Source organism: Bos indicus, chromosome 8 (assembly GCF_029378745.1).
Source record: "Bos indicus isolate NIAB-ARS_2022 breed Sahiwal x Tharparkar chromosome 8, NIAB-ARS_B.indTharparkar_mat_pri_1.0, whole genome shotgun sequence".
Taxonomy (NCBI): domain Eukaryota; kingdom Metazoa; phylum Chordata; class Mammalia; order Artiodactyla; family Bovidae; genus Bos; species Bos indicus.
Genome location: NC_091767.1, coordinates 73,704,708 through 73,731,499, shown reverse-complemented (window position 1 = coordinate 73,731,499; position 26,792 = coordinate 73,704,708). Strand labels below are relative to the sequence as shown.

General features: G+C 41.6%; 1 protein-coding gene across 1 annotated transcript in view; it reads right to left on the bottom strand.

The window, feature by feature from the left end:
- DPYSL2 (dihydropyrimidinase like 2) overlaps positions 1–26,633 on the bottom strand; it is a 118,587-nt gene extending 91,954 nt beyond the window's left edge. The window contains exon 1 of the mRNA XM_070794950.1: positions 26,156–26,633. Coding sequence (XP_070651051.1) covers positions 26,156–26,509 — 354 coding nt within the window. The 5' untranslated portion in view covers positions 26,510–26,633. The remainder of the gene's footprint in view (positions 1–26,155) is intronic.
- Positions 26,634–26,792: the final 159 nt, after the last annotated feature.

The following is a 26,792-nucleotide window of genomic DNA, read 5'->3' as shown; positions in this document are numbered from 1 at the left end:
GCCATTCCATTTTCGAGGGGATCTTCCTGACCCAGGATTGAACCCGGGTCTCCCACATTGCAGACAGACTCTTTACCATCTGAGCCACCAGGGAAGTCACCAAAGCCCTTCAAGTTTCCCCAAATGAATCCCCAGACATTGTGGAGCAAAGACAATATAGTCTTGCTCCATTGTATTCAAATTCTTGATCCACAGAATCCATGAGCATAATAATACCATCCCTCATTTTTGCCACTAAATTTTGGGGTCATTTGTTACATAGAAATATCCACCTTGTACAGCTGAAGTTAAAGCAATAGGTAAAGGCCACGTATGGAGAACTTTCTAGGCCATGGAAATACATTTGGATTTTACTCCATGTTTACAAAGAAACCATATAAAGGTTTTAATCAAGAAACCAACAAAATCTGATTCATACTTTATCATTCTGGCTGCAGAATGAAAGAATTGAAGGGGAGAGTTGATCATGGCTAAGACTGGGGTCGGGGCAGGTAGTACTGAGACAAATAGACAGATGTACCATTTACATTGGAGGTAATTTTTTTTTTTTTAAGATTTTTTTGATGTGGACCATTTTTGAAGCCTTTATTGAATTTGTTACAATATTGCTTCTATTTTATGTTTGTTTCTTTGGCCCTGAGGCATGTTCCCCACCTCCTGCCTTGGAAGGGGATTCTTAACCACTGGACTGACAGGAAAGTCTCTACATTGGTGGAAAAGGAAATGGCAACCCACTCCAGTATTCTTGCCTGCAGAATTCCATGGACAGAGGAGCTTGGCAGGCTACAGTCCATGAGGTCACAAAAGAGTCGGACATGACTGAGTGACTAACACACACACACACTGAGCCAGGCATTGTTCTAAGTACTTTACATGTATTAGCTCCAGTTAATCCTCATATTACTTGTATTTGATACTCACAAAACCCCTGTGAGGTAGGTGGAAACAGAAAGAGATTAGGAAACTTTCTCCAGGACACAAAACTAGTAAGTGGCTGAGCCAGGAATCGGGATTATATCAGGTACCATTAAATTAAATAACCATGGACAAGTGCTCTGTCCCCTCTTCTGAAAGGTTCTAGTTCAAATTCAAATTCCTCTTTAGACCTGGAGGCCCCATGAACACTCATCGTATAATTAATGGTGTTTTTTTTTTTCCCTTTCTGGTGAGAAGTAAGTGGGACCAGCAAATTGTTCTGAACTCCTAAACTTCTGTCAATTATACTTAGATGGATCACTCTAAGGTCCACATGTACTTTATATATACAAAAATTAACTCGAAATGAATCAAAAACCTAAATATAAAAGATAAAACTATAAAACTCTAAGAAGAAAACATAGGGGTAGACCTTTATGCCCTCAGATTAGGACACTGGTTTCTTGAATACGATACCAAAAACTCAAGCAACAAAAGAAAGATAGATAAATCAGACTTCATCAAAATTTGAAATGTTTGCGCATCAAAGGACACTATCCGGAAAGTGGAAACACACTTCACAGGATGAGAAAAAATATTTGCAAATCCTATAAGTGATAAGTGTTTAGAATCCAGAATATATAAAGAACTCCTAAACTCAACAACAAAAAGACAATCTGGTTTAAAAATGGACAAAGGACTTAAATGATCTTTCTCCAATAGATCTTCTCCAAGAAGATATACAAATGACCAACAAGCATACAGAAAAATGCTCAACATCATTAGTCATTGTTGCTGCTGTTTTTCAGTTGCTAAGTCATCTCCGACTCTTTGAGACCCCGTGAACTGCAGCATGCCAGGCTTCTCTGTCCATCACTATCTCCCATCATTAGTTGTTAGGGAAATGCAAATCAAAACCACATCCAGTAGGCTAGCTATAATCTAAAATACTATTTAAAAAAAGGTAGGGGGGAAGGGGGACTTCCTTGGTGTTCCTTTAAGAATCCATCTTTCAATGCAGGGGATGTGCCTTTGATCCCTGGTAGGGGAACTAAGATCTCACATGCCCTGAGGCAACTAGACAAGCTCATGCACAGCCAAAAAAAAAGAAACCACTAAAAAAAGTGTGCTATTGAGGACGGGTAAAAATTGGAACCCCTCATATACTGCTGATGGGATTGTAAAGTGGGACAGCCGCTGTGGAAAACAATTTGGCAGGGCCTTAAAAAGTTAAACATAGAGCTACCATATGAACCAGCAATTCAACTCCTAGACATATATTTAAGAGAACTGAAAACATATGTCCATATAAAAACTTGCACATGAATATTCATAGCAGCATTTTTCATAATAGCCAAAAAATTAAAACAATCCAAATGCCTGTCAACTGATGAAAAAGTAGTACAACCATACAACGAACTATCATTCAGCCAAAGAAAAAATAAAAGGAATGAAGTAACTAATACATATTACACTTGGATGAACTTTGGAAACATTATGCAAGTTCAGGCTGCGGTACCAAAATGCCACCGACTGAGTGGCTTAAGCAATATTCATTTCTCATAGTTCGGGAGGCCAGAAGTCCAAGATCAGGATGTCAACATGGTTGGATTTTGGTGAGAGTTCCCCTCCTGGTTTATAGAGAGCCCTCTACTCATTGTATCCTCACATGACAGAGAGAGAAAGAGAGAGAGAGGAGGAGACCTCTTTGTCTTTTTAGAAGAGCACTAATTCCATCATGGAAGTCCCATCCTCATGACCTAGTGTATTAGTGTTAGTCGCTCAGTCGTGTCCAACTCTTTGCAACTCCACAGACTGTAGCCCGCCAGACTCCATTGTCCATGGGATTTCCCAGGCAAGAATAGTGGAGGGGATTGCCATTTCCTTCTCCGGGGGATCTTCCCTACCCAGGAATCCAACCAGGGTCTCCTGCATTGCAGGCGGATTCTTTACGATCTGAGCCACCAAGGAACCCCCACTCTCATGACCTCATCACTTCTCAAACTCTCCACCTCCTAATACCATCCCAATAGGGGTTAGGAATTCAACACATGAATTTTGAGGGGACACAAACATGCACACAGTCCATAAATCTAAGGGAAGGAAGCCAATCACCAAGGGCCATACATTGTATGATTTCCTTTATATAGAAGGTCCAGAGTAGGCAAATCCATAAAAATAAAAAGCAGATTTATGGTTTCCAGGGTCTGGAGGTGGAAGAAATAGAGAATAACTACTTAATGGGCTTCTCTGGGGGAAATGATAGAAAATGTGTTTTTTTTTTTTAATGTTTTTGTTTATTTTTGCAATTTTTGGCAGTGCTAGGTCTTCACTGCTGTGCAGGCTTTTCCCCTAGTGGCAATGAGGGGTAGCTACTCTCCAGTTGCAATGCACGGGCTTCTCATTGCGGTGGATTCTCTTGTGGAGCACAGGCTCTGGGCCCACACAGGCTTCAGTAGTTGGAGTTCCCAGGCTCTAGAGCACAGGCTCAGTAGTTGTGGCACATGGGCTTAGTTGCTCCACAACATATGGGAACTTCCCACACCAGGGATCAAACCCATGTCTCCTGCATTGGCAAGTGGATTCTTTACCACTGAGCCACCAGGAAAGCCCTAAAAATGTTTTGAAAGTAGACTTTGTGATAGTTGCACAATTTGTGAATAAACTTAAGCCACTGAATTGTATACTTTACAGGGGTAAATTTTTATGGTATGTGAATTATATCTCAATTCAAAAACTGCTTTTTACCAAAGCTCGCTCCTCTCCTGAAGTCCACTCTGACCTCTTGTCCTTGGAAGATATCCTCCCCTCTTCTTTTACCTAAAAATTGAACCCACCAGAGACAAACTCCATTAAGTGCCTCTCTTCCCCTTCAACTCCATCCCTGGGTTCAAACCAGTCAAGGAAAAGCCCTGATCATCCCCCAGGCAACCATATTCATCTTTGCGCTGGAAGCCAACCCCCTCCTCATGAGGGAAACACTCCCAGTCTCTATCAGTCCTGTCTACCTCCTGGTGCCTTCATCTCACTAAGATCAGGGTTGCCCATCTTACAAAAAAGCAAATGAACTTACAAACACTCAAGAAGCCCTCCTTGTGCCTGTCCCCCTAGCAAACTTCTGTCTTTCCCATGGGCACCAAATTGTGATTCCCCCACCTACCCCCACCACTTCATTCCCAATATCCCCAACCTTATAGCACACAGCCGGTGCTACCTGCCCTCCACCAAGACTGCTCCCACAAAGATCCCAGAACCTAATAGACACTAGTGGTCCCTCCCTTTCAGGCTTCATTGTACTTAAAGTGTCTGTCTACAATGCAGGAGACCCGGGTTCAATCCTTGGGTCGGGAAGACACCCTGGAGAAGGAAATGGCAATCCACTCCAGTATTCTTACCTGAAAAATCCCATGGAGAGAGGAGCAGGGCGGGCTACAGTCCATGAGGTTGCAGAGTCAAACAGGACTTAGTGACTAAACCACCATCACTTCGGTTTATTCTGCCTTTGACACTATTGACTATCCTGCAATCTTCTGAAATTTCCTTCCCTTCCTTCCCTATCTTAAGTTTTTAAATATTAATTAACGTAATATGGCCATTGCTTAAGCACCTGCTAATACCAGTCACTGTATCTCTACAACCCTTACGGTTAATCAGCTGTGCTATGTAATAGGAATTTGTCTCTGTTTTTCTTATTAGCTCCAGAGCCAGTAGATTTGCTACACTGAGGCCTAGAATTAAATAACTGACTCATCTCGAGCTCCAAATCAATGCTTTATCTACCATGCTGCCATTTTTGTCTACAATTTATCCTATTCCTATGGCTGTTGATCCTTAAACTCTTTTAGACTCTTTGCAACCAGAATTATCACACCCCTAATAAATTCTTCATCCTCCTGCTAAGTCACTATAGAATGAATAATGGATCAATTCATCAAAGTGGTATAATTGTTAATATATCCAGCCAACATTGGAGCACCTAAATATATTAAGCAAATATAACAAATCTGAAGGGAAAAATAGACAACAATACAATAATAGTAGGAAACTTCAATACCTCCACTTTCAACAATGGATAGATTACCCACTCAAAATCAACAATAAAGTGTTGCACTGGAACTACACCCTGGACCAAATAGACCTAACGGACACATACAGAACATAATAAAAGCCTTTTATGACAAAGTCACAACTGACATCATATGCAATACCTCCCAGCACTGAAAGACCTATACACAGCAATTAGGCAAGAAAAAAAGCATCTAAACTGGAAAAGAAAAAGGAAATTTGTCTCAGTTTGTAGATGATACAACTTTATATATAGGAAATCCTAAAGACTCCACCAAAAAATTATGATAACTTATGAAGGAATTCAGTAAAGTTGCAGGATACAAAATCAACATACAAAAATTATTTGTATTTCTATACACTAACAAAAAACTATCTGAAAGAGAAATAAAACAGTCACATTCATAACAGTGTCAAAAAATAATAAAATACTTAGGAATAAATTTAACCAAGGAGGTTAAAAAACTGTACACTAATAACTATATGACTTTGATTAAAGGAATTGGAGAAGACACAAATGGAATGATATCCATATTCACAGATTGGAAGCATTAATATTGCTAAAATGTCCACAATAAAAAAAAAGTTTTTAATCAAAAAAAATTAAATGTCCGTACAACCCAAAGTCATCTACAGAATCAATACAATACCTATGAAAGTTCCAATGGAATTACTCACATAAATAGAAAAAAAATCCTAAAATTCATATGGAATGACAAACCTCCCCAAGAGGTAAGACAACCCTGAGAAAGAACAAAGCTGGAGGCATCACATGTCCTGAGTTCAAACTATATCACAAAGTTTAGTCCTCTAAGCAGTAGGTACTGGCATTAAAAATAGACCAGTGGAAAGGAACTTAACACCGGAAAATAAATCTTCTCATATGTGATCACCTAATACTTGCAAGGGAACAAGAATACTCAATAAGTTTAGAATAATTTCTTCAACAAACAGTGCTGGGAAAAACTGGATAATCACATGCAGAATTTTCTAAAATACTAGGCTTAAATTATAAATATGTGTGTTTTCAGAGATTAATTCTTTTCTCAGGACTTCTACTCTGAAGCCACCATCACTTAGACCTGCTGTAATCTCTGTAGTCTCATGGTCATAGTACAAACAGCTATTCGGAAATCTCAAAGTTTTCTTGAGGCTATGTAGCAACATAACTAAAACTAAATATACTTTGTTGCTTATTTTTCAATCATGTTTAAAAATTTCCAAACTATTTTCTAAATTTTATCTCAGACGGTTATAATTTTGAAAAACATTTTATTCTAAAATAAAATAAAATTTATTTATAATACTTTTATTATAATTACAGATGGATTGTTAGCTTTAAAAAAAGATAAGACAATTTCTAACCACATAGCCATATTGTCCACAATTAAAGATCATGAAGAAAATGAAATTGAAATATCAGAAGGTTCTTTGAGTCACCTGTTTCATGCAAAGCATGTTATTTATGCTAACTGGTAATGAGTCTATTATTGCTATTTTTAAATGAATTAATCAATATTTTAAAATTCCAAGCTTTAATGTCTAATATGGTAAATATAGAAAGCTATAACCTACAAAAAGAAAGGCTCCTTGGGGTCATCAATACATTTTTAAGAATGTAAGGGCATCCTGAGTTCCAAAAGTTTGAGGAGCACTGATTTAGACGACAAATATAGTGTGGGTCTGGGCTTCTCTGGTGGTTCAGATGGTAAAGAATCTGCCTGCAATGCAGGAGACCCAAGTTTGATCTCTGGGTTGGGAAGAAACCCTGGAAAAGGGAATGACTACCCACTCCAGTATTCTAGCCTGGAGAATTCCATGGACAGAGGAGCCTGGAGGGCTACAGTCCATAGTGTCGCAAAGAGTCAGACACGTTAAGCAACCAACACTTAACACTAGAGTATGAGTCAGCAAAGAGGACTGAGAAGGAGGCTGGTGATTAGGAGGAAAACTAGAGGCATACAGCATCACAGAAATCAGAAGAGTGCTTCAAAGAAGACAGTATTAAATAAATGGGCTCAAGGTGGCTCCTGTGTCTTGGCCCTTATGTTATTCACGTCTTCACACTACACTGGGACTTTTGGCTCAAAGCCCGCCCACACCAAACTCAAATTTTCACACATCCGATTGCTTTAAATATAGCCCCCAATAAACATATTTTTAGCCATTTAAAGCCCGCCTGCCAGAGAAGGAAATGGCAACCCACTCGAGTATTCTTGCCTGGAGAAGTCCATGGACAGAGGAGCCTGGTGGGCTACAGTCCATGGGATCACAGAGTCGGACACGACTGAGAGACTAAAACTTACACGGACTTACTTACTTACTACTCATGTGCAGCAATATCCATGCTAAGGTCTGACATATTTTGGAGGTTCTTAAAAAGTAATCTTTCTCTGCTGTTTTTATTCATAATGGCCAAAAGTTGGAAGCGTCTAATATGTCCTTTAGTAGTTGAATGGACGTAGAACATCTAGACAATGGAGCAATATTATTCAGCTGGAGAACACCCACACACTGGAGTGTCATTATTCAGCACTGAAAAGAAATGCTATGGAGTCATGAAAAGACACGCAGGGAACTTAGATGCGTGTTACTATGAAAGAAGTGAATCTGAAAGACTACATACTGGATGACTCCTGCTATATGTCATTCTGGAAAAGGGAAAACTATGGATACAGTAAAAAGATCAGAGGTCACAGGGGTTGAGGGGAAGAATGAATAGGCAGAGTATAGAAGAATTTGGGGGTAGTGAAATGATTATGTATCAAACAGTGGTGGATACACTGTTTATACATTTGTCAAACCCCATAAAATTTCAGCAAGAGTGAACTTCAGTGCAAACTATGGACTTTAAGTGATAATGACACGTCAATGAAGGTTCACGGGTTTTAACACATGTTCCATTGTGGTGAGCTCTCAGTAGTGTGGAGAGGTTTTGCCTGTGTAGCTGAAAGAGGTATGTGGCTACTCTGTACTTTCTTTTCAACTTTGCTATGAATCTACAACTGCTATAAAATATAAAGTCTACTTAAAATATGAATCGCTCAGGAGGATTTGATTGAAAAATTTCAGACTGAATGAGGGGCCCAGCGTGTAGAGACCTGGTACTTAAACGCATAAGCACTAGGGATGGTTTTACTTAGGATTTACTAGATTTGGTTTGGAGTTTGTTCTAAAAATCTAGATGTCACATCACTGCATGTTAAATATATACTGTATTTTTTCCATTTGTATACGATAATGCACTTTAAACAGTACTCTTTTTGTTTCTTACTTAGGTTGACATATCTTTAATATGAATGGGGGAGGGGAAAACCGCTTGTTTTTCTTAGGGCTGTGTATGTTTATGTCATTGAAATGAAGGACAACACTTAAATCAAGAAAACTGAAAACAGCCAGACTCACAAGCGGTCTCAAAACAAAAGCAATAAAGTTAAAAATTATCCTCCTGGTTTAGAATGGGGACAAATAAAATGATAGCTTTTCAGTATCAAATAATAGCCATTATTTATACAAGGATGTTTACACTATTATCTGAGAGAAATAAATACTCAGTTTGGATGTTTCCATAGAGTAGGTCGGGGTTGGAGGTTTCCCTTCAATCAAAACATGAAAGTGCTAGCAAATTTTTGGGGAGACAGAGAAAAAAAATTCAGCTGTCATTTGCCTGCTGGTGACTTAAATGGATTGCCTGAGTAATTTCTTATCATTATTTGACTGACCAACAACAGTTTGTTGCATTTTGAAGGAAGAGTGAGAAAGATCAGGGGCCTGAGAAAGAAGAGATGGCTTTTACATCTCTTAACAATCAGTAGTTAACAAACAACAATCAGTAGTTGTTTTTACTAACTCTAATTTAAAGTAATTGTGCAGACAAAAAAAAAAGATAAATATTTTACAAATAACTTTAAAATTTTTCCAGATAATATCTAATATTTTTAAAAGTCACTACAAGACAAAAACAAGGGCCATCTCATTTTGACAAGATAGCACTTGGTTTACATTAAGTTGGTTTTTTTTTTCCCTGTCTGCTGCCAGTTAAAACATAGAATTATAAATTTAAGCCTAATTTAAAACAATGTACAAAGCTATAAATGAATGCTCTCAACATTAAGGAGAGATTTCATAAATAAATAAATAAAGCCTGCCTGCTTTGCACATCCTGAAAAACTGCACCCAACATCTGCTAGCCATAGATTTTAAAATTCTTGTGTCTATTGTTGTTGTGTATTCGCTAAGTCACGTCCCATTCTTTTCGACCCCATGGACTGGATCACACCAGGCTCCCCTGTCCTCCCCTATCTCCCAGAGTTTGCTCAAACTCATATCCATTGAGTTAATGATGCTACCTAACCATCTCATCCTCTATAAAAGGCATTAAAGGATAGCTGCCTTTGACCCAAACACACAACTGTACTACTGAATAACATCATCCACCCTGTAGGACGCCCTTCTCCCCATCGAGGCCCCTTGCCCTCTTTCCCTTTTTGGTGGCAGCCCACACCTCTGTCCTGGGTAGGGTTCCTGCTGGGAGAGACTTCCAATCTCTAGCAACTTGTCAAAGTGAAGTGAAGTGAGTCTTCACTGCAGGCAGATTCTTTAAGGTCTCCCAGGTGACTCAGCGGTAAAGAACCCCCCTGCCAATTCAGAAGATGCAAGAGAAGTGGGTTCGATTCCTGGTTGGGGAAGGCCCCCTGGAAGGGGAAATGGCAACCCACTCCAGAATTCTTTGCCTGGAAAATCCCATGCACAGAGCAGCCTGGCGGGCTACAGTCCATGAGATGGCAGGGAAGCCCAACCTGTATAAGCTCCGCCCCAAAAAGCTGATTGTGTGCTACTGCCATCTAGTGGTCACGTTTGTGCTTTACCAACTTGCGTGTTAGTCGCTCAGTCGTCCCTGACTCTGCAACCCCATGGACTGTAGCCCACCAGGCTCCTCTATCCATGGGATTTTCCAGGCAAGGATAACGGAGTGGGTTGCCATTTCCTTCTCCAGGGGATCTTCCCGACCCAGGGATTGAACCCGGGTCTCCTGCACTGCAGGCAGATTTTCTACCGACTGAGTTATGAGGGAAGCCCTGAACTGTCTTCAAACCCACTACAATAGGCGCTGTCATAAATCACTGGGCTACAGAGTAAAATGACAGTAAAAGGTCCCATTGAATTCACTCCAATTCAGTGGAAAATACTATCATCTTACGAGTTTCAGTAGATATAGAAGTCATATTAAAGTCGGTTGAAGAGTGAGTTGTGGTATCTCAAATACATAAACAACTCTTAGAAACCAAAAAGAATAAGACACACATTCCCAGGGAAAAGTAAGATTATAAACAGGCAGTTTGCAAAAGAAATACTATAGACGACTAGAAACTTTTTGAAAATACGCTCCATCTGCTAGCACTCAGACAAAGCCAAGTGGAAATTATGAGCTACGATTTTTAACCTATGTGGCTGAAGTTTTTTTTTTTTTCTTGGCCACATTGCAGGGCATGTGGGATCTTAGTTCCCTGACCAGGGATCAAACCCGTGTCCCTCGCATTGGAAGCATGGAGTCTTAACCACTGGACCACCAGGGAAGTCGTACAATGTTTTATGACTTCATAAGTGCTGGTGAGATCATGGGGAAATAAGATTGCTCCCATAGGGCCGATGGGAGTGTGAAAAGGACAGTCCTTTTCAAGGGTGACTTGACAGTATCTATAATAATGTCAGATGTGCTTACCTTGGGCCTCAGAAGTTTCACTATTCAGTGTGTACCACACCGAAACGCACAGGCCCCCACAAACAAGCAAGCATGTACAGGATGCCACCCAAGCGTAGTTTATTGTCAAGAAAAACCGGAAACAACAAGAAACATGGCTAAAATACGACATGGTACATTCACACTATGCTTCCCAGGCGGCTCAGTGGTAAAGAACCCATCTGCCAAGCAGGAGACTCCCGTCTGATCCCTGGATCGGGAAGATCCCCTGGAGGAGGACATGGCAACCCACTCCAGTATTCTTGCCTGGGAAATCCCACAGACAGATGAGCATGGCAGGTTACAATCCACAGAGTCACAAAGCTTCGGACATAACTTAGTGACTAAACAACAAAAAAACAACACTATTCATACTGAAGAACAATGTCATAATTAGGAGCACAGACTGGAGCCAAATGCCTGATTTTATATCCTGATGTCATCACTTCCTGAGCATCTAACCTTAAGCAAAGTCCTCTTTTTCTGCTTCAGTTTCCTTGTTAAAATGAAGACAATAATATCTACTCCTCAGGGGCCATTAAAAGTCCTAAATAGGTATCCTCAGTAAAACAACTGGAAATAGAGAACAGGTCATGGCAGCACACAATAAATATTGGTAGTATCAGCAGTTAAAAGAATGTGAGTTTAAAGGAACTAACAAGGGTCTTCCCTGGTGAGCCAGTGGCTAAGACTCTGTGCTTCCAATGCAAAGGCCCCAGGTTCAATTTCTGGTCAGGAAACTAGACTCCACGTACCACAACTAAAGATCTCGAATGCTGCAACTAAAAAAACTAAAGACAGTACAGCCAAATAAATAATATTTTAAAATTTTAAATGTTTAAAATAAAAGAATTAACATAATTCACACACACTAACATAGACCTCTGAAACACACAGAGAGAAAAGGAACAGGTTGCCAATATAGTGATATCACTTAGGTAAAACAAACACACGCATGCGTGCACACAAATAATCCTATGCATTTTCTCCAAGGATATATGAGCAGGTAAATATGCAGGGAAGGGGCTGGAAGGATACAAAGGAATCGATAAACCTTGGTTATCTCTGGTCAGGGGAGGGGACAAGGATGGGGAGGATCATTAAAGTGGGCTTTAGCCGTACTTCTGTGTTTACAAATACATTCCTCTGTGACGTACAGAAAGTTTATTTTTTTTTAAACAGTGAATGGGACAAGTGGAAATAGCAAATATAGATTAGACTTTAGAAAAGTATCCTAACGAAGGAGTAGAAAAGTTTCAGGATCCAGAGAGGACTGTGGGGTCAAGAGAGGACTTTGTGAGGTTTACCTCTGTTGTTTTATAATGGAGGTGTTAAAGGCTGTTTATGCTGATGGAAATGATCCAGTAGATGACCATGGAGATGGACAGTTTCCAGAGGTGATGGTATTCAGGGCGAACGTGAGCAGATGGTCGTGGCAGACTAGGGACTTTCCTTCTGCTGTGAGCTTAAGGGAAGGGAGGACTGTTCCAGTGACGACAGGCAACAAAATAAGAGGGTTCCTCCCTGAAGATCTGCTCCCCGAGCTACTTCCCAGGGAAGAAAGTGGAGTCATCCACTGAGAGAAGGCAGAAGTAAAGAGTATATATGGTTTGAGTGGAGAAAAGATGTAGAGCATTTGTCTTTGAAAGGGGTGAATGTCCATTTGCAATTTGTGGCCATCAATTAAATGAAAATAAACTCTTCCCACTTTGACACTCCAAGTAATTTCACACCTTTGCTGTGGACCTCATCAAATGGTGCTTTATTTTTACACACCGTTAGATGGGAAGACAATGGACAGTGTGACAGACTTTTTATTTTCTTGGGCTCCAAAACCACTGTGGATGGTGATTCAGCCACAAAATTAAAAGATGCTTGCTCCTTGGAAGAAAAGCAATGACAAACCTAGACAGCGTATTAAAAAGCAGAGACATTACTTTGCCTACAAAGGTCCATATAGTCAAAGCTATGGTTTTTCCAGTAGTCATTTATGGATGTGACAATAAAGAAGGCTAAATGCTGAAGAATTGATGCTTTCAAACTGTGGTGCTAGAGAAGACTCTTGAGAGTCTCTTGGACAGCAAGGAGATCAAACCAATAAATCCTAAAGGAAACCAACTCTGAATATTCATTGGAAGGACTGATGCTGAAGCTGAAGCTCCAATACTTTGGCCACTTGATGCAAAGAGCTGACTCACTGGAAAAGACTCTGATGCTGGGAAAGATTGAAGGCAGGAGGAGAAGGGGATGACAGAGGATGGGATGATTGGATGGCATCACCGACTCAGTGGACATGAGTTTGAGTAAACTCTGGGAGATGGTGAAGTGACAGGGAACCCTGGTGTGCTGTGGTCCATGGGGTTGCAAAGAGTTGGACACGACTGAACAACAAAATTTATATGCACGTCCATCTCCTACTCATTTTACAATAACAGCTAAGATTGCTGAGCCCCTACACAGGCCAAGCATTTTACATACAATACTCCATTCAGTCATCCCAATAACTCCAGGAGGTCACTATTTCAATGTTCAGGTCTAAAGGAATAGGTGGTTTGTTCAAAGCCACCATCTGATATAACCAAAAAGCTTTCCGTAACAGGGAAAATTCTCTCAACCTTTTGCATACAATACATTCTCCACTGATACTGAAGAAAACCTCAATAATTGAATGCAAAACACACCTAACGTCAGTACATCTTCTTACATAACTAAATGGCCAAAAGGAAGGAAAAAAAAAAACAGCTGGTGATAATATCAAATAGTTTGTAGCACATCTCTGCATTGCTTTATCTGGCTCCAAACTGGGATAACACCTTGGAGGACTTAATTCCTGAATCCTGCATGATCATTTCAGAGGCCACACCTAATTAGGATATGACCAGACATGCCACAGAGCAGTTAGGGATTATTTCAAGAATAACATTATAAAGATATATTGCTTTTGGTGTACTATTGTTAAGCTAAGATGATTCCAAGTGAGCGAGCTAAGTCGACTCAATTGTGTCCAACTCTTTGTGACCCTATTGACTGTAGCCCACCAAGCTCCTCTGTCCATAGAATTTTCTGGGCAAGAACACTGGCATGGGTAGCCATCCCTTCTCCAGGGGATCTTCCCAACCTAAGGATCGAACCTGGGTCTCCTGCAATGTAGGCAGATTCTTTAACATCTGAGCTATCAGAGACGCCCTTACAAAGTGAAAGTGAAAGTGAAGTCGCTCAGTCGTGTCCGACTCTTTGCAACCCCATGGACTGCAGCCTACCAGGCTCCTCCATCCATGGGATTTTCTAGGCAAGAGTACTGGAGTGGGATGCCATTGCCTTCAAAAGCACCCAATAGTTCTGTACATTTAAGACCAACAGACACATAAGGAGGAAAAGGGGACAACAGAGGATAAGATGGTTGGATTGCATCACTGACTCGATGGATGTGAGTTTGAGCAAGCTCCAGGAGTTGGTGATGGACAGGGAAGCCTGGAGTACTGCAGTCCACGGGGTCACAAAGAGCCAGACACGACTGAGCAGCTGAACTGAACTGAACTGACACATAGGGCCAGAATCTTGTAATAATCTTAGGTCTACTATTACCAGCTAGTATTGTTATATCAATCATGCTTTTTTAGGCTCTGTATTGCTAGTTCTTGGACATCTGGGGCCTGGTGGACCCTGGAGAGACTGTCCCTCCCAGGGCGAGCCAGTTTCTAGATTTCTAGACTCTCCTGGGAGTGTAACTTTAATATGCAAGCCAGTTAATCCAGAAGTCATAATCCTATCTGCCTTCTTTTTAAACATTTTTTGCTATAGCTTTATGTCAGGCAGGATCTTAGTTCCCTGACCAGGGATCAAACCTACATCCCCTGCATTGGAAGCATGCTGTCTTAACCACTAGACTTCAGGGAAGTCTCCCATATGCCTCCTTTTTGAAGCTCTTAAACTCAGGGCCACCCCACCATCCCTTAAGCAAATATCGGACAACTAGAGACGGCTCCTATGTATCAGGGCTGACTACTGCTGCTGCTGCTGCTAAATCGCTTCAGTCGTGTCCGACTCTGTGCGACCCCATAGACGGCAGCCCACCAGGCTCCCCCGTCCCTGGGATTCTCCAGGCAAGAACACTGGAGTGGGTTGCCATTTCCTTCTTCAATGCAGGACAGTGAAAAGTGAAAGTGAAGTCGTTCAGTCGTGTCCGACTCTTCGCGACCCCATGGACTGCAGCCTACCAGGCTCCTCGGTCCATGGGATTTTCCAGGCAAGAGTACTGGAGTGGGGTGCCATCGCCTTTTCCAGTCAGGGCTGACTATAATTATCCAAACCAGCCAATCCTGTTAACGATGCCTTGCCTGTTCCTTCCCAGAAACCAGAATAACGGCTCATATCCACGTCCTCCCCTCACTCTCACTGCCTCCTGACTTGCTCCCGTGCCTCCCATGTAGCCTTGCATTCACGTTCTGTCTCCACCTTCTAGGAATCTAAGAGTATAAAACCTCACGTCTTTGCTTCATGACAGTAACTTCCACACCTGTGTGTCTTTCCATACTTGATTGAAACAAATCCCAGGTGCATTTTATTTTATTTTATTTTCCAGGTGCATTTTAAAACAATTGCCCATGCTGGCCTGGGAGAGGTCATGTCTCTTTATCCAATGGAGAGAAACACTTCTGGAAAGATGCTGTATGGGAAAGGCCAGACGAGGAGAGGTAAGAGATATGCCACCTCTCCAGGGGGAAGGGTGCCAGGGAGGATAGTTAGGGAGTTTGGGATGGACATGTAAACATTGCTGTATTTAAGATAGATAACCAACAAGGACCTACTGTATAGCACAGGGAACTCTGCTCGATAAACTGTAATAACCTACCTGGGAAAAGTGTTTGAAAAACAATGGATACATGTATATGTATAACTGAATCACCTCACTGTACACTGAAAACTAATACAACCATTGTTAGTATATAAATACTAATATAAATATAAAAATAATATATAAAATATAATTATATAAAATACAAAAATTTTAAGAGATATGCCACCTCAACCAATACCAGCCTGGCGGCCACGGTGCCTGGGAGACAAAGTGTTCACAAATCTAGGTTAAAATGAGAAAAACAAGAACAATACATTTAATTTTTAATAAAGCTCAAATTATGCACATGTTTAAAGTCTAGAGTTATTTTTTCCTTTTAATAGTTTTGGTGCTAAAACAATCTTCATTTTGTTAGATGATACTACAGAGTCATGTTGGGGTTATTTGGAGGATTACTTTTGTTTGCTTATTTGTTTATTTTAGCATCCTTATTTTAGCAACATAAAAATTTGGCAACCCTTAAGTTGTTCCCCAAATTTGTTTTTGAAATTTAACTGCACAGTGAAAGCCAAAATCTGCAACTTTGGCACCAGAAATGGGAGTTGGACAAGGATTTGGTGTTTGAATCAATCCACAAACTCTAAGCCTAATAAAGAAGATTCCACTAGTACATGTAGTCAGGGAATGAGGCCAAAGACTGTTCACACCCTCCTCCAGTGAAAACATGGATTCTGAAGGGACTTCACCTGAACTGAAGGTAAATACAAAGGAAAAATGTCAAGCTTATGAAAAATTACTACGGGACAAGGAATAAGAGATCCCACTTCCTGGGAGAGAGGAAGGAAGAGTTCAAGAAATGATTTGGCTTCTTCAGTGGAGGACAGAAAGATATCTCTAAAATAGAAACAGACATAAAACACTAAGAAATAGACTCTATCACACCAAGTCCTGATTTTAACAGTATGTTGAGAAACAGAAAATAGTTGCCAAGAGCTGGCCTGGCACTCACAGAAAGGCCTGAGCATTCTCTTGTCGAATGTAAATTTCACAGAGCATCAGTATCAGAGAAAGCCACTCAGTGACCATGGCGGATCAAAAACAAAGACAAGACTCCTCCAGAAAATCACAGGTAACAAAATATGAATATGTCTTCTATGCTGTCTGTTTTATTGGCATATAGTTGTTTGTAGTAGTCTCTTATGATCCTTTGTATTTCTATGGTGTCCATTGTAACTTCTCCCTTTTCATTTCTAATTTTATTGATTTGAGCACTCTCCCTTTTTTTCTTGATGAGTCTGGCTAAAGGTTTATTTATTTTGTTCATCTCAAAGAACCAGCTTTTAGTTTCATTGATCTTTGCTATTGTTTTCTTCATCATTATCAGAGAAATGCAAATCAATACCACAATGAAGTATCACCTCACAATGGTCAGGATAGCCATTATCAAAAAGTCTACTAATAAGTAATAAATGCTGGAGAGAGTGTGGAGAAAAGAGAACCCTCCTACACTGTTGGTGAGAATGTAAATTGGTACAGCCACCGTGGAGAGCAGTATGAAGTGAAGTGAAATACAACCTGCTCAGTAGTGTCCGACTCTTTGTGACCCCATGAACTATACAGTCCATGGACTTCTCCAGGCCAGAATACTGGAGTGGGTAGCCTATCCCTTCTCCAGCGGATCTTCCTGACCCAGGCATCGAACCGGGGTCTCCTGCATTGCAGGTGGATTATTTACTTCTTTATCAGCGAAGCCCAGAGAGCAATAGGAAGGTTCCTTAGAAAACTAAAAATAGAGTTACCACATGACCCAGCAATCTGACTCCTGGGCATATATCTGGAGAAAAACATAATTTGAAAAGATACATTCATCATGATGTTCACTGCAGCACTATTTACAATAGCCTAGACATGGAGGCAACTTAAATGTCCATCGACAGGTAAAGAAGACGTGGTAGTTACATACAATGGAATATTAGCCATAAAAAAAGAATGAAATACCTATGGCTAATTCTTGTTGATGTATGATGGAAAACCACAAAGTTCTGTAAAGCAATTATCCTTCAGTTAAAAAATAAAGAAATAAAAAGAATGAAATGTCATTTGCAACAACATAGATGGACCTAGAGACTATCATAGTTAGTGAAGTAAGTCCGACAGAGAGAGATAAATATCATGATGTCAGGTACATGTGGAATCTAAAAAAAAATGATACAAATGAACTTACACAACAGAAATACAGTCACAGATGTGGAAAACAAACTTATGGCTACCAGGGAGGAAAGGGGAGGGGAGGGATAAATTGGGAGATTAGGATTGATGCATACACACTACTATACGTAAAGTAGATTACTAATAAGGACCTACTATACAGCACAGGGAACACTTCTCAATACTCTGTAATGGTCTATACAGGAAAAGAATCTAAAAAGGACTGGATGTGTGCATATGTATAACCAATTCATTTTGCTCTACACCTGAAACTAACACAACATGGTAAACCAACTGTATTCCAACAAAATTTTTAAATAAATAAATAAGAACATTGTCCAAAGTCACAAAATACCAAACAAAATCACCCCATTCTAATTAATATGAGTGCCTGCTGCTTCCTTACCAACCACAGCTTTCAGTCAGTTCAGCTCAGTCTCTCAGTCATGTCCGACTCTTTGCGACCCCATGAATCGCAGCACGCCAGGCCTCCCTGTCCATCACCAACTCCCAGAGTTCACCCAAACTCATGTCCATCGAGTCGGTGATGCCATCCAGCCATCTCATCCTCTGTCGTCCCCTTCTCCTCCTGGCCCCAATCCCTCTCAGCATCAGAGTCTTTTCCAATGAGTCAACTCTTCACATGAGGTGGCCAAAGTATTGGAGTTTCAGCCTTAGCATCAGTCCTTCCAATGAACACCCAGGACTGATTTCCTTTAGAATGGACTGGTTGGATCTCCTTGTAGTCCAAGGGACTCTCAAGAGACTTCTCCAATACCACAGTTCAAAAGCATCCATTCTTCGGCGCTCAGCTTTCTTCACAGTCCTCAGTCTAATCTGCCCTTATACAGATAAGGGGTATTGAGATATCTAGTCAAAGAACTGTCATCACTTTATGACAGCACCCAGTCCAAAGGGATGCTTACTTCCTTGGGCTCTCCCCAAAATCATCCCACCACAGCCCAAATCTCTCACCTCCTACAGACACCCTATAGCTCCCTATGGTATGTGGTTTTTCTAACTGCAACAAGTAATAAACCCAACTCACTCAACCTCTCATTAAAGTCAGAAATCAAACAGGAAACCCTAATAAAACCACCTCTACTCAACATACCTCTTGTTCAAGCAACGTAATCAGACCAGGAAGAGAAATAATAAATAAAGGCATTGGGGAAAAAAGACATAAAAGCAATATTAAATAATTAAACAGTCCCAAGAGAATCAATTGAAAACTATCAGAAACCAGAGTGAGCTCAATAAAGCAATCTATTATGAATTAACATAAAACTCAGGACTTCCCTGGTAGTCCAGTGGTTAAGAATCTGCCTTCCAATGCAGGGGATGTGGGTTTGATCCATGGTCCAGGAAGATCCCACATGCCACAGGGCGACTAAGTCCCAGCGTACTAAGCGCTCCCTCTAGAGCCCATGTGCCTCAACTAGAGAAGCCCACGTGCTGCCTGAAGACCCTGTGTGCCACAACTAAGGCCCGATGCAGCCAAATGAATACATGTTTTATGTGTTATGAACTCAAGAGTCCCCAGAAAGTAAACCACAATATATAGTGGGGAAATTTCCCACTCACAATAGCAACAAAACAACTGGGAATAAATGTAAGAAAAAATTTCAGAGGAATAGAACGAAATACCTGAAAAATTGCCTGAAAAACGGCAATACATACTGTAAACTGAGGTAGAAAGTCTTACTATCTTAAAAATAAATATGATTTATTTATATTCATTATAAATTATAATTCGATATTTAAATTTAATATACTTCTGGTAAAATCATATCGGGTTTCTATACTGAAACTATCTTTCATGGAAAAAATGAAGAAAAGCAAGGATATTAAAAAGTTCCAGTATAACACAGGGAATGAAGCCAGTATTTTATAATAACTATAAAAATTTTGAATCGCTATGTTGTATACCTGAAACTAATATAACATTGTAAATCAACTATACCTCAATTTTTAAAAAGTTATAGTAACTAAAGTGGTTTTGAATCTTATGAAATTAGAAACACAAATCAGTGAAACAGAGCAGGAAGTCAAAAACACATGCAGAGATATATGAAAAGTTGAGTATATAAAAAATAAGTGGAGAAATATCAGTTATTCGCAAAAATGCCTTTTGGACAACTGACTAACTATTTGGAAAATTAAGTTATACCTTACTTCAAGTTAGAGACAAAAATTAACTGCCAGATTTAAATATAAATAAACATGAAACCCAAAATGATTTTAAAAGACATCCAAGTTAAAAGCAATAATGAAAGGCAAAACGCATGTTAAAACAGATGAACTGACTTAACCATGTAAAGGTTAAATTTGGATGTCAAAAAATAAAGGCAGTAAAAAAAAACTAGATGCAAACTAGGAAATAATGTGTAATAAGCGATTCTAAAATGTATCAATTTTAATATATAATTTTTTACAAATCAGTGTTTAAAATATGAATATATTAGTAGGAAAATCTGCAAAAAGCAGTATACCGCTTGTCATCTATAAATTTTGGAAATATCTATAGGAGCTATAATGCCCAGTGATGTCAGGGATGCTGATAAACAATGTTTCTCTTTCACTTTTGATAGGAGTATAAAGACAGAAAAATAGTATAGGAAATGCTATCCGGGCTCTGATTTTGAGGCAGTTCTCCAATGGAAAGAGTTCTGGGCTAGGGGTTAGGAAGCCAAGCTTATAGTCTTCTCTTTGTCTTCACAGGCTTTCTACTTGCAAGAGCATTTATCTGGGTCTGTCATCAAAATCAGAGCCCAGGCAAGCTGTTTGTATGTCTCAAATGCAAACCTCAAGCCATCTTCAAGACCAGGTGCTTCCCCTTCAAGGCACTATCTGTGTGCAGCTCTTGGCCTCTGCTACCAGCCTTGACCACAGGATGCAACCAACCCAAGTGCCCATCAACACACCTGCCAAGGCTTCTATTGACTTCCTCATTATTTGTTTGTAGTTCATGATTTACATCAAGTGGGAAAATCACATTGTCATCACATTACTCCAATCTTAGAAAAGCATGTCATTCATAGGGTCAGAATTGGCCTCTGTCCAGTGATATCTGAAGCCATGTCTCTTGTTTAAGAATATCATAAGTGTAGGACACATTCATAAAAACAGATCAATGGTCTTTTTCATAAATGGCTCCAGAGTACATGGCAAAACAGAAACCAAAAAAACAGAACTACTCAGAACTATTTTTGCAGGAGTTCAATAGTTAATTCTTTGGAGATAAAATGAGAAAATAATAATTAATATAGAAAACAACTCAATATACCATAATGATTAAGATGTTCTTTAATCACATAGTGAAAGTCAGGGAGCACAGGTTCAATCCCTGGTCAGGGAATAAGATCCTACAAGCCATGCAGCATAGCCAAAAAATAAAAATAAAAAATTAATTTAAAAATCTTTTAATTAATTTAATTAAAAATTTTTAAAAATACAGGATCTAGACTGTAAATGTACATTCTAGGGAGCAATCAAGTTGACAGATTCATAGGACATGAAGTTCACCTCTTCCCACAAATACATTCTAAAGTTACTTAGTGCTATGTAAGTAACAAGGTTTTTGCCATTCCCTTCTCCAGGGGATCTTCCCAACCCAGGGATCAAACCCAAGTTTGATCCTGCATTGCAGGCATATTCTTTACCATCTGAGCCATCAGGGAAGCCCTAAATAACAAGGTTTTACTGGTGTAGGACTGCAGCGGGACTGGGCAGTAAGAGGTCTTCACCCCCACTGTGGGACTGTCACATGAGTTCCACAGGGTGAAGAGTTGTCTTTCTGGGCATCCAATTCTCCACCTCTAAAATGAGATGATCAGACAATCATTAGGTCTCTTTCAAGCTTGGACATTCAGTGGTAGTACACATGTGAATCCATCACCTGACTCTCCTTTCATTCCTAAAGAAGCAGAGAGTGTCACCAAAGAACCCATAAGACTTTGTCTTTACCAAGGGTAGGAAATGCCTCTTCCCTGCCTGATTTCCATGGCCCCCAAGTTGGTGAACCATGTAACATTCAAGAGGTCATGGCCCAGACATTGTCACTGGAAGTTCAAGAACAGCAATTGTCCTCTCCACCTTCAAGCTACAGGGCAAGGAAGATGGAAGAGGCTGTTTAGTTGGTAGGAATTTCCATCCGCTCAGGCCTTGGGCCCCAGGCTGGGTGAGTCTACTTTATCCCAACTATTATTCCTACTTCCTCTCACAACGAATTCAGTATAGACCCATTCATTGAGTAACAAATTTTTCAATCATCAATAACTTGTGAAAATTGAACTAACTCTAGGAATATCATTCAGCCTTAAAAAAGAAAGAAATCTCATCGCAGGTTACCACATGGATGAAACTTGAGGGCAGGATGCTAAGTGAAATCAGCCAGTCACAAAAGGACAAAACTATATGAATCCCCTTACGTGAAGTACCTAGAGGAGTCAAATTCCTGGAGACAGACAGTAGGAGGGTGGTTGTCAGGGGAATGGGGAATTCAAAGTTTAATGGGCAGAGAGTTTCAGCTTTGCAAAATGAAAAAATTCTGGATGACTGCATGACAGTATGAATATATCTAACATGACTTAACTGTACCCTTTAAAATGAGAAAGTAAACGGTATGTTATGTGTATTACACCACAATGACTTTTTAAAATTTAACTAATTATATGATCATTTGGGAAATCAAGAGTAACCAATAATTATAGATCATAATGATTTCCTTCATCTCCCCAAGTACCCTACCTCCTTCAAACCCAGATGGATCTTAGGGTTTTGGGCACCCTGAACACACGAATGTCCATTTTTGAGTCTCTCCTTTTGAAATGATGTGGCTTCTAAAATATCAAGTTAATGCCCTTTTTCTAGGCTCCCAGACAAATCTCTACCACACAACCCGCTAACTAGACATCTATTCTGTTGAACAGGCTAGTCTATTATCAAACAAGTATCTCTGGGGACAACTTGTGTATCGGTTACATAAGAGATGGATGCCTTCAATCTTTGGGATTTCTTTCTAGTTAAGATTAATACAAGGAAGAGATTTTGTGTGTTTTTTTTTTTTTTTTTTAAGGAAGAGATTTTGAATGGGAGAAGGAGGGGGGCAAAGGAGGAGAGAGTGATTTCAGAACTCGTTGCTTTTGGAGAAAGATCTAGAAAAAGCACCATCAAGGGATGGTGTTGAACAGGTAGAGGGCAGCAGAATTACTGGGCACTCAGGGCTGGCAAGATAATTAACACGGGGAGAAGGGATGGGGACACAGAATGGAAGGTAATATCAGAAATCATTATACAGACTTGGGGATTTTGTCAAGTTCAGGACGCTACTGTTTAGTCCACTCACTGGCACCTGCCCACGGAAGTGGAGAATCACTCCCTAACACTCTAGTACTCTAGTTTATGTAGGTTGTTTGCTGCTGGGAAAAGACCCTGAAAGCCCTGGCTGAACAGTTGGTTCTGGCTAAATTGTGTCTGAGTGGAAAGAAAGGGATTCCTAAGAGGAAAGGAAGAGGCTGGGTACCGGCAGGGAGAATTATGCTCTGTTCCAAGAGGCTCGGAGTCCTTCATGGGTGGTGATCTATTTAACCCACTGCAGCCCAAGGTGAATGTCCCCAAGGACACCAAGGAAAAAGAGGGTAATGAGATAGCCTTCCTCATTCACATTCATTACACCAGCATTTTCTTTTTCCACAATCTACCAAGCCAAACTGAGCCACACCCATTGCTTTCTGCTGCCAACCTGCTCACGCCTGCAAATGCAATTGCAAACACTCAACCTCCCCTCATCTCCCACAAACCACATGGCATCTGGGCTAAGGAAGCCTGTACCCTCCTTTCCCAAAGCCTTACTAGAAAAACAGCAGAACCCGCTAGAGCAAAATGTGGACAAAGTCACTTTGGATCATACAATAAGCATACGTAAAAATACAGGTTCAGAGGAGGATACAGGTTCAGAGGAGCCCCAGGATCCACTCATTCTAGTTCTCTGCTACCCCTCTTCCAGGGCATGAGATAAGAATGCCCTGGGATGCTGGCAGTTACCCTGCTCATTAGCAGAAAACTGAGTAATGGCTACTCAATTCCATCAAAGTGGTGGGTCCAACCATACTTTTGGAAATAAGCATTACTGCTATATGTGTGTGTGTATGTGTCTCAATCCCTTTTTCTCTCTTGTATAGATAAGAAATCATCAAACATTGATCCTGGTAAATGCTCTTAGTCATGAATGAAAAAATTCCCACAGGAACGGCTGTTATGTGATACGGCAACATCGAAAATGAAAATTCAGGGAAGGCTGCTGAAAGATCAAGCCAGAATCACCCTGTTACTAGTAACTGAATACCTACAGCAAATGTGGTTTGCAGAAGCTAAAACTGCCTGGGGTATTGGTTAAGAATTTCCTCTTCGAATCTCCCCCTCCATGTGCCCTAGGTTTACAATTTAGAATTTCTATGAAATTCAGAGAGTGTTCAAATAAGTAGCTGTGATGATCAAATATCCAAGCTTCTAAATGGGCAGGAAAAGAGATGTGTTATTCAACCCAGCGAAACTTTGCCTTTCAAATTTGAGTTTTAATTCACTGCCATATTTATGAAGATGGCCACTTTCAACCTTTGCCCTCTGATCTGCCATTTTTTAAATGATCTCTTCCTTATCTCAAAGCATTTTTTCTGCTCCCTTTAGGATACAAGAATCTCCATCACAACTAGTTGAAGATGAGGTGATTACACAACCATTATGCCATATAATCAGGGTCTAGTCCTCACCCAGTGCATTTCACATTCCTCAGCTTTCAGTGTAAGTCACATTATTAGAAACATGTACTTCAATTGTCTGATCCAGTGGAATAACACGAGTTCTTGGATTAAGTTCTTCCGACTGACCCATAGTGATATAGGGGTGGCAGGTATCCCCTGCCATAAAATCATAAATCAGAGAACCGAGCTGGGCAAGGAGGAATCAGTTAAGTAACTAATTATCATTTAAAAAGTGACAGCAAAAGGTTTCTCTCTCCTAGAACTTGTCCCGTATAAGTCAAAAGCTGCAAAACTTTATGCCACATCAGGAAGCCGGAACATGTTCAGATTATTGCCATCAACCTTTAGTTGTTCTCTGATGAGTTCACTGTCAGCCTACAACCTAAGTGCCAGATAAATGCTTATCACTCAGTGGGTTTGTCTGGAGCACTCCCAATGACTCTCGAAGATTTTTAAGAAGAACTCACCTTGAACTTTTTATAGCTAATCTCCACCCTACCCACATACAATAGGTTGTTAATAAATAATCGATTATTGACCGACTTCTCATCTTCACCAATTGGCATGGGAGACAAATAGCAAACAAGAGTTGAAACCTTTCACACTATAATTTATCACTTGAGACATTAAGGCTGAGAGAAAAAAATTGTACAAGTATGAAGGTCACCCTGATAAAGGAAAGCACATGTGGTATGCGAAGACAAAATGCACACTGTACTTATTTCCCGGAGATGACATTTTCTGAAATTCGGTTTACCAAATTGGTCTTCTTTGTTCCCTCATTTAACACAGTATGGGGTGGGGAGCGTATAATTCATCTATGACAATCTATTCAAAATGTGAGGGCTTTTCCCTTTTCTTTTACCCTTTGACTATAATCCACTTAGTCCCCATCCCCAAAGCCCTCCCAAATAGTGGCGAGGTGTGGGGGAGCGCTCTGAGACGCCCTTGCTCAGATACTTAGCGGAACTCTGTTCTCCACATGGGCTATTTAGGAGAGTCGCGGTCTCCTCGCGTGACTCCATTGCTTCCTGGGTTCTTCTCTCGCTGCGAACAGGAGTCAGGGTGATGAGACAGTCTCCCTTGTGGTCCGGGGAGGCGCTGGCCATGGTCCTGACCTCGAGCTCAGGACTCGAGCGCCGAGGGCGCCCAGGAGCCGCGCTGGGAGAGCGCGCAGGGCGCGGCGGGGAGCGGCCGTCGAGGCCCCCGCCCTTCCCGACCCCGGGGGAGCCCGCCGGCCTCCGCGCGAACCCTCCACTGCATGCTCGGAGCTGCATCAAAAAGGGTGGGGCATCCAGCCACAGCTGCAATCGGAAGCCACCCGGGAGGACTGAAGAAGAATGGAAACCCGTCCCGTCCCCTCCCCCTCCAACCATACGACCCCCTCCCCAGTCGGGGATAGGCCGATCCTTTACCCCCCACCCTCCACCTCCCAGGCCCAGGGAGGCGCGGGCAGCCTTTGTGGACGCACGGCCGCCCACCACCGAGCCCGAGCAAAGAGAGGGGTCGGGCAGGGTGGGGTGTGTGTGCACCTGCGAGAAGCGATATTTGAGGCGTGGGTACGCTGGGATCCTCGGTTCTCTGCCGAGCTGGAAGGGGGCGAGGGAGGGGCGATCCCCACGCCCTATTCTCGGTCTCCAACACCGCGCCCCCCACCCCCATACCAACCTGGTCGTTGATGTTCTGCAGAGCTTCCTTGCCCGAGGCCCGCCGGATCTCCACCTTCCTGCTCGATTCAACAGATGGCTCCCCGCCGGCGCGCCGGCCCTGCCGGGAGTAGGGCGTCTGCGGGTCGGGGCCCAAGTGCGCGACGTCCCGCTGCTGGGCCACCACCTGCCCCGAGCCCCGGCCCACCGTCAGCGAGTCGAAGTCGATGGTCTTGTTCTCCGAGGACCCCTCCACCGGGCAGAACATGCCACAGAATTTCTGCCGAGGCTTGGGGCTGCCTGAGCCCAGGTTTTTAAAAAAGGCAGGGACCTCTTCGTCCTCTGCCGCCTTCCCGGATTGCTTCCTCTCAGCCATGGCGTGGGGGCTCGGGGAGGGTCCTTGCCGTTCGTCCGTCCGTCTGCTGGTCCCTACGTCTGCCTGTCTCTAGGCACAAACCCCCTGCCCCGGCTGCAGCCGCGGCTGCCGCTCTCTGCCTACCGCAAGGTGTACAGAAAGGAAGGAGGGCTGGCGAACGAGCGACCCACCCCTCTCGGTCCCTCCCCCTGACCCCGCTTTCTCCCCTCCCTGCCCACGCCCCCCGCCAGCTCCCGCGAGCAGCAAAGTTGGGTCTGGGCGGGTGGCCGCTGCGGCAGCGAGA